The sequence below is a fragment of the Montipora capricornis genome, chromosome 10, assembly GCF_036669925.1.
Source record: "Montipora capricornis isolate CH-2021 chromosome 10, ASM3666992v2, whole genome shotgun sequence".
Lineage (NCBI taxonomy): Eukaryota > Metazoa > Cnidaria > Anthozoa > Scleractinia > Acroporidae > Montipora > Montipora capricornis.
The window spans coordinates 1,613,246-1,622,215 of NC_090892.1; the positions used below are offsets into that span (position 1 = coordinate 1,613,246).

General features: G+C 39.1%; 1 protein-coding gene across 3 annotated transcripts; it reads right to left on the bottom strand.

The window, feature by feature from the left end:
• Positions 1–3,268: 3,268 nt before the first annotated feature.
• Positions 3,269–7,522, bottom strand: LOC138021449 (adenosine receptor A2b-like). 3 transcript variants are annotated; one of them, XM_068868329.1, is made up of 2 exons: positions 7,403–7,522; positions 3,269–4,262 (listed from the first exon to the last, which is right to left on the bottom strand). In XM_068868329.1, the coding sequence occupies exon 2, from the start codon at positions 4,236–4,238 to the stop codon at positions 3,330–3,332; it is 909 nt and encodes a 302-aa protein (XP_068724430.1). In that variant the 5' UTR covers positions 4,239–4,262; positions 7,403–7,522; the 3' UTR covers positions 3,269–3,329. The 3 variants fall into 3 exon arrangements, with proteins under 3 accessions (XP_068724430.1, XP_068724431.1, XP_068724429.1); XM_068868330.1 differs by having other exon boundaries at positions 7,398–7,485; XM_068868328.1 differs by lacking the exon at positions 7,403–7,522 and adding an exon at positions 5,065–5,127.
• Positions 7,523–8,970: the final 1,448 nt, after the last annotated feature.

Here is an 8,970-nt window from a genome sequence, read left to right on the forward strand (position 1 = left end):
AGGCCTTTGACATGTAAAAAGAACTCAGGTCAAAACAAGCTTAAAAGTTGTGTCTTGTTTCCACGCGCAAAGCTCTCTGTTCAGAGAAGGCGCCTAGATATGTGTAAGATCGAATTTGGGCTTTATGGGGCGTAAGCTCCAATGCGAGTGACTCACCCCGTTGTACAGAAAATCAAGTTGGTAATACGGTCCTGCAACTTGATCTGATTAGATGCACACCCAATTTTGACATCCAACACAAAGTGTCCCTTTAAGTGTAAGCGTTTCTTACCTATTTCCAACAACAAGGTAAGGGTTTAAGGTTAGCGTTATTTTTACCTTAAAGTAAATGCAACTGTAATCCTTTCTTGAGGAGCAGCATTTGGAGACACTCTGTGACGCTTATTGTCTTTATTTTCTTGGTTCAGTTGATGGCAGTCTTGGTTTTGATGTTACGTCACTTTTCACTAGCATACTACGCCAACTAGCCCTAGACTGCAAAAGGACTGCCATAAACAAATCCTCATTTCAACCACCACTACCCACAGATGACTTAATGAACTTACTACACACCTGTGTTCAACGTCAACTTACTTTCAATACAACGGAAAACACTACAAACTACTACAAGGAGCAGCTATGGGCTCACCCGTTTCTGTTGTTGTGGTTGAAATAGTCACCCAAACATCGAGGAACAGGCCCTAACAACATACCAACAAACATTACCGTTATGGCTACGTTGAGACGATATTATCAGGGCAGCTGTGCACAAAGACCGAATTGAAGAATTCCACAAAAACCTTAACAAACAAAACGCTGACATCCAGTTCACCAAAGAGATCGGAGAAAACGGTAAAATACCTTTCCTAGACTGCTTGGTGACGGGTAACAAAATCTGCTTGCGTACTACTGTTTATAGAGAAAATCTACATGCATACAGACTATTGGAACAAACCAGTCTCACAATCAAACGACACGCAAAGCGGCGGACTGCTATACGAGTCTTGACGAGACGAGCACAAATATTTTGTGACTCAAACGACAGTTCAGCTAACTTCTAAACCAAGTACTCAAACAACGTTTTAGGAAGAACAACTGTAGCACAGATTTCGTCGTCAAACACAACCACATACACCAAGCCATAGTTAATAGAGGGGACTGGTTTGAAAGCTCGGCAAACATCAAAGGAGCAAACAAAGATGCCAAGATTTAGGTTGGAAAGTCCACGACCTTGCACAATCTGAGTTTTGTGCTCGGCCAAGGCCAAAAAAAATAACAAAAACCTACAATAAAGAAATTTGTCGGGTTTCATAACTATTCCCCTCTATTAACTATGACCAAACATAACGGCAACAGTCCTACAACAGCGACAATACCGTACCGTGAGGAGGGACTTCTGAAACAATCGCAAGCATACTACAACTAAACGGCGATACGCCTTTGCCCATTGACCTATAACAACTTTACGACGCTTACTTATGTCAAAGAAAACGACGACCCCAAGGACAGACAGGGAGCAGTATGCAAGATCAGATGCTGTGATTACCAGGTTACTTACATTGGTGAAAACTGCAGGAACCTAAACACTCGACTTACAGAACACAAAGTAGCAACTACGAATGGTGATCGTCAATGCGCGCTTACAAACAATTACTTTACAGAACACCTTAATTATTCATAACTTTTTCCTCTCAGCTTACGAACCTCATGCGACCTTCACTTACAAACCGGTTCGTAATGCACCAAGCACCACTCACCATCCTCACAACCAATCACATTACCTTTCTCACATCAATCTCACCAGAGACCAGAGCATCACTACATTAGTTTGTATTTCCAACCGTCACTTGACTCTGAAGATGAATGCCACTCAGGTTGTCGAAATGTCAGTCACTACCAACAGTCACTTCGCAGGACTACTTTCACCCAGAGGATTAAAGTCCATCGGGGTAGTAACCGTCCGACCTGTGTTCAAACCATTTTCTATTTTAAGGAATTAATTGTTAAACATTACTGAACAATAGCTGTATTCGATTCCTTTCCATTTACATCAGGAAACACTGTTTATTTCCATTCAATTTTATGCAATTCAATTTCGTTATAACAACGAAAGCTCCTCAAATATTTCTGCTTCTATGAGAAGTAGTAGACGCAAATTAGCAGACATATCCATAGTCATTATTTTCCTGCCTTTATTACAAACTAATAAATTCTTGTCGGACGAAAGAAGTCAATGCTATTATTAAGACTTTGATTTTCATAAGCTTGAACGAAAAAGTACGAAATCAAAGCCTAAAACATTCACCGTCCTTGAACGGGATTTGAAACCGTGGCCTTTGTGCATGATAACGGAAAAGATCAGTTTTAAATCTTTAAGCTCGATCTTCAATGCTTATATACTTCTTTCGGCATTCGTTCAAATACATGTCTTTCCTGTATAATCCAACGAGTTTATTACGAACTCACAAAACAACCAATGCAACTTCCAATTGGTCTGATAGTTCCATGATTTGATAGGCCGCCATAGCACCGCTTGCTAACGGAACAGAGGGGTTTTAAATCCCGTTGAGGCCTGAAATTTTCAGGCTTTGTGTTCGTTACTACTACAGTAACCGTTCATGACTTCGATGGTCTTCAGTTATGGGTGCAGTGCTGGCGTAGTGGTGCAAGCACTCTCCTCCCAACAGTGTGACCCGGTTTCGATTCCCAGACTCGGCGTCATGGGGTGGTTGAGTTTGTTTGTTCTCTACTCTGCTCCGAGAGCTTTTTCTTCGAGTACTCCGCTTTTCCCCCTCTTTTCAAAAGCCAACATTTCATTTGGTTTCCATTAATTTGTTGATTTCAGTTTACAGTGTTCCCAATTAGTGTTCCAGCGCTAGAAGACTAGTTTCCTTCTGGCTGAGGTCTCTTTCCTTTTGTGTTCGCTGGGCTGACGAGTGCGGGAAAAAAGACCTCTGCCATCGGTCGAAACTCAGTTTGATCCAACCATCGTTCACAACCGTCGACGGCAATCTTCAAACCACATGCCCGATGATATATTTGCTGATTGTGATTTGAGCCCGCTGTGTCCCGCGCATTTCTTTACAGTAATTTCGCTGTGGCTAAGTGAGCTCACACAACACTAACTATGACGTGAGGATTCAGTCGCTAAGTAACCACCGCGAATGCTCAACTCAGTAGGTTTCGCCCCATGGCAGAGGTCTCCTTTCCCGTACTCGTCCGCCCAGCGAGCGCAAAAGAAAAGAGACCTCTTCTAGCAGGAAAGAAGACTGGTTCCTTTCCTATACAGTTCTTTACAGTTCAATGTGTTTCAGGTATGGTCCCGTCATGATAATGATACCTTACAAAATTTACAATTTTGTTTCGCGCTTTTTTTTGCCTCTCACTAGCAAGTTTTTAAGAGCCCTCCGAAATTCCGAGATCTTAAAGCAATAAATTATGGGGTTAACAAACGAATTGCTGTAATGCAAAAACTTTGCCAAATAAATAACTTGATGGGGAAATCCGTCAAACATAGACGCTTTGAAGTTGATCAAGATATTCATGATATGAAAAGGGGCCCAAGTTAACAAAAAGATAACTGTTACCAATGCAATAGCGTTCGCTAAATTACGTTCTTTATGGCCGAGATCCCTGTCTTGATGTCTTGTCCACAGTTTGACTTTTAACCATAGTGCGGCGTAAGCACCAACCATAACCATAAGGGATGCGAATGATAATAGTGCCAAACTATACGCAAAGATAGAACGATGAATTACTTCGAGAATCGTGAGCATCCACATTCCTGACAAAGCGCCTGCAAAAAGCCACACCCCAGCTAAAATTAGACAATAAGCTGCCCGTGATAAGCTGCGATATCGCAAAGGGAAATAAATGGCGTATACCCTCTCCATTGAAATAACAGTCAGTGTAAATACCGACGCCATCCCGGAGAACACATCAAATGCAATATGCACTGCCTGAAATGATTTCACTTCAGCGTTTTGGGAATCATAATTAGTAACGAAAGACGTATTGTAGATGAGGTGAATATACATGGGCAAAGCAATTGTTCCCACCATTAGGTCCGCTATCGCCAGATTCACTAAGAAGAAATTTCCAAATCTCCTTAGCAGACGAGACCTTGTAAATGCTAATATGGCTGCCACATTATTGAGAATGATGGCCACTGCTACCGTTGCGTATGTTACGCACCAAGTGATCACTTTTTGGTCCACTTTGCGAAAAGTAGAATTTGTTAAAACTAATGAATTGTTCATCCCTCTTTGCTTGAAACAAGCTTCCTGAAAGCAAAATACAATAATAAGAATAAAAATAATGTTTTGAGAACCTGATTATTATTATTATTATTAGTGAGATTTATTCTGACTTGTCTCTCTGTTTTGAGAAGTTGCCCGATGACGGTCTGCTGACACAGGCAACAAATGAAGTAAAATAAAAGAAAAACTTCCTTTGATTTTTGTAACGTGACATGCCCGATGTTTACTGTTCGACTTAATTAAACTCGATGCTAAATATCAATATTTTATGGTTTCAGTGTTTTACTAAAAACGTATTTGTACAGGCCATATTTATATTAAGCCCGTAATTTCTTTTGGGAGATCCCGAGTCACATATCTTCGCTTTCCTTTGTAGCCTCTGAATTTAAAGTTTCAAGTCCTCAACTACTGATTCCTTAACTTTTGACAGCATTTTGTCGGTTTTATTCCCCGTAGTTCTTGTATATTTTTCTGGATGTCGTATTTTTGAAATAAAGTAAAATTAAAGGAAATAGAATTATATCGCCGGGAAAACCGAACTTTTAACTATAAGTCTCGGTTAAACTGCTTTTCTCTTTAAGTCCATCGATGCTTCGTTGCTTCAGTCCTGAAATAAAATCGATCTTGATCATCATACGCCATCTTTCCCATCAATTCCTCTTTCCCTAAAACTACTTACTTTTAAATAATATTCTTAGCCTCTGTCAGCGACTGATAAGCATATATTTGCATTCTAAAAGTTAACCGAGGACCAATTATACTAGCTTGAAAAACGCAATTTAGTGGTCGAAACGAGCCTCCGGTACACTTTCATTTAATTTATTACCTTTTTTCTTGCCCTTTGTTGTCGGCACAACATATGCTTCGGTGTCCTCACCGCGAAACAACAAAGTCGGATTTACCAGACCCAGTGAATGTTTCTGAATTTTATTTAATTATGTATTTATTTTACGTAAAAGATTATAACTTGTGGAGAGTCAATAATTTTGATTGGAGTTCGCTTCAATGCTGCATTTAACCACAGGTCCACATCATGTGTTTATCACAACTAACAGGCATAAGTTTCCATTTGTTATAAACAATGAAAATGGAAGAAAACTGTGGTGCATAAAATATAGTTGAATGATAAACTTTAATTTAATAGATCAGTATCTGAGATCATCAGTCCAAGATGGTTTTCATAGCAAAACACAACTGGCAATTTAAAGAAAGGCTTAATTCTTTTTCGGGTCGATTTTCGCACAAGAAATCAGTTAATAGCTTCTGCATTACGCTTCCGCTCTTTAAAGTTTTATTGCATTCACAGTACCAGTAAACCAGTAAACGTTTACTCGCTTTGCGAACAATATCACTCTCAGTATCAATTGAATATTCTATTTTTGAACGTTATCGCAACCGTTGACCTCTCCTATCTACTGATTGAGGTACGGCTCAGCCAAACATCCCGGCCTGATTTACGCGCACACTTAACAATTATTCCATAAGCGCGCGTTGGAAATGAGATGGTAAATAGCCAACGAGGCGCGTAGCGCCGAGTTGGCTATAACCAGTCTCATATCCAGCAAGTGCGAATCTCATAATTGTTTTATTAAATTCCTTAAACTGCAAAACGAAATACGAGCAAAAAAAGAGAGAAAATCCGAGCGAAATCGAAACAACTTGCGATGCGATGTTGTGTAATACCTTGTGGTCAGACAGACGTAGGCTCATCACAAAAACATTTTTTGCCTTTTCGCGTACTTCTTAACGTCTGAATTGATCCAAAGTTTCTACAAAAAAAGTTTTTTTCATTTTTTGCTTTATTCAGAGAGAAATTTCGCTTTTCGGCAAAAACGTTTTTAACTTAGAAATCATTTACCATATAAGGTCAAACTAAGGTATACGATCTGATAACCGAGATTGAGTGAACCAATCAGAGCACGCGAAATGCATTATCCGACGTTGAGAATTTAGTGATTTTTATTATCCTCCGTGCACATTTTACCTCAGTTTGCTTTAGGATCATCGACAGAGAAAGTATCGGATAATCCTCTCTATATATATCACACACTGGGATAGATTGAGCAATAATGTTATTTCGAAATTTATTTACGACTGAGACAAATGCAGAAGGATTGACGTGACCTTATTTTATGAGCAAAAATAAAAAATAAAGAAAACGGTCAAAATTCCGAATGAAGACACTTACAAGAAACGAAACGGAATTGCAGTAAGGTGCTACCTTTTACGTAGTTGATAAACCTTAAATAATTTAGTGATTTTTTTTAACGAAGGGTTTCATGCAAATTATTGCCCCAGAACAATAAGAAATCACGCATAGCATTTTAAGACTCGCAAATTGTCGACCTCCCAGTATTGTGAAAAGGATGGAGTGTTACATGATTAATGAGCATAAGGACAGTAGCTTGCTTCTAGTTTGTCCTTTGGTTCAAGGAAAAGAAAACCTCTCTCCGTAGATTAACTTAAGCTAGCGCGAACAATTGCAGGTTGGTTTGCCGAGCGTAGTTCACTGATATGTTCTAACGAAAATGCTTGAGAACTCTGAGGCGAAACACAAAGTCTAACGGCACTTTTTGCACAGCTTAAAATTCAACTGGATCTAGTTTTATCGGATATAAAGAGAGGCTTCGTGGTATCAAACATATAATAAAAGAAAACATGAAAATGGGATAAGCTATAACACCCGGAAATACAAAGAAAAGAGAAAAAATTGCTCGATTTCTCGTGTTTATTCTTTCAGTTAATTCGTCTCACGTCCATTCAAGCAGAGATACTATACATGTGCTTCTCGTTTTGGAGAACAAGATTTAGAAATTCAAATTAACTTCAAATAAATCTGAGACAAGTGTGAAATGTAGATTAGGGTTCCTCATGCTGTGAACAAAATAATGTCATTTTTAGGTTGTTAGCAAAGGTAGTAGATGAACTAAGATTTTGTTATTGGAATATTTCTGAAATACGTCTTTTTATTATCCGGAGCAAGATCTGCTATACTGTTTGTGAGTATCATGCTTTGTCTTTCTCAGGTCAACGGCTGGATGTTGAATTATTCCCACAACAGAGTTGCTCACACTTTTTCACTGAAAACTATGCCCTTTTAAAAACGAAAAGGGTAACAGGTAAAGGTAAAAAAAAAACGAAACACAAAGAAATACAAACCGCACCGGCTGCCCCGGCTCCTGAGTTTGCTTGCGAAGGCAAAGGTTCAATTCACCATATATTTACAATCTGGCTGGAAACAAAAAAGGCCACCAATCCGCTACAAGAGCGAGTTGTCATGCATATGTTGCAACAGCTGAGTGATTTCACGTGGTAAGACGGTCGACTGAATTACTCTTAGTCGTCAGTGGCAGCTGCCTCAAATATTTATTTATTGCCTACAACAGCAGGGGATTATGGGTATGTGAATAAGGCATTGTCTTCTTTGCTGTTGGTTTTATTTAGAAACCGTTTAAATTTAATTTTCCTTACTTTCATCAGGCAACACTTTAATTGAAAATTGATAATTGCATTTATATACTATATTGACCGCATAACTTTATAATTCCCTGTGAAGTTGTGGTGAATGCAGTCGCCCAAAACGTCCTGCGTAGTTTCGTGGAGTCGGAGTGATGCATCACGATTATTCCCACAAACGAGAATTCACGTATTATGTACAATGAATGACTACATCAATTAAAGGTATTTTCAGTACGGTAACCTTATCTATTCGTCCGGTGAAAGCCAACACTTTTCGTCTTGTTGGCAGGTGGCTTGAAAACATGGGTCCAACAAAGGTATACGACGACAAAAACACCGTTATAAAATGGATAGAATTATTCAGTAAATATGGACGATCGCCTTATTCTCTAGACGATGGCAAATTAAATTTGCGATGCTAATGGAAACTAGTATTTTTCTTCAAGCTGTGACGATGCCTTCTGAGTTAACTGGCTGAGTTTTGAAAAGTTATATCTCGAGATGAATTGTATGTCGCGTTGTACGAGGTCGGAAAAAGTAATTACGCCTCCTTTGAAATTAAAGCCGAGCAATACCTTGGACGAAAAAAAAAACTACCACGAGTGGCGTATAACTTTATTCGTGTGTAATCAGGAAATGTTTTTTTTTTGAAAGGTACTCAAGTTATGCCGAATTGAGACGTGCTCCCTTCTAGTATTGTTAATTACAGTAAGAGATGCGAAATTAATTTTGTAAGTCTCACTCGCTGATTAATTGTCACTCTAATTCTGACAGTTTTTCGTCATCCGAGAATTCTTACGATCTTTTAATGAAAGCTTCGCTTAAAATTCTCTTTCGTTCCTAATTATAAAAGAAAAATCGGTAAAAAGGACACGTTTCATGAAGTAAGTGAAAAATTATAGAGTAACTGCGGCAAACCTTGAATTAAGGTGCCACCAACAAGAAAAATTACAATTATTACTATTTAAGCAATAGAGGACATTTTCCGTGTTTCCATAGCCTCATCTAAACACGAAGGGGAATTGGGAGAATTCGAGACAGTTATGCAAATCCGAGACGCAGTCGAGGCAAAATGCGCAGCAATCACCTGTACAGTGTTAACGACAACGGCTCTTTAGGCTGAACTGGGCGCGCAAGCCTTCTTTTGGCACCTTCTAAAGCAAACCTTACTCAGAGGGATGGAGAACACGACAAGCCTCGATACCAGCCATTGCGTAACTCCACTTAATAGCATAAACGGGAGATACTATAGAAGATACACCGGTGTTATTCT

What these genes read in the sequence shown, in the direction of transcription:
- LOC138021449 (XM_068868328.1), bottom strand. Translation starts at nt 5,097, where the DNA reads ATGTTGTGCCGACAACAAAGGGCAAGAAAAAAG. An exon ending in AACAAAGGGCAAGAAAAAAG is followed by an intron (nt 4,263 to 5,064) that starts GTAATAAATTAA and finishes TTTTGCTTTCAG; the next exon opens with GAAGCTTGTTTCAAGCAAAG.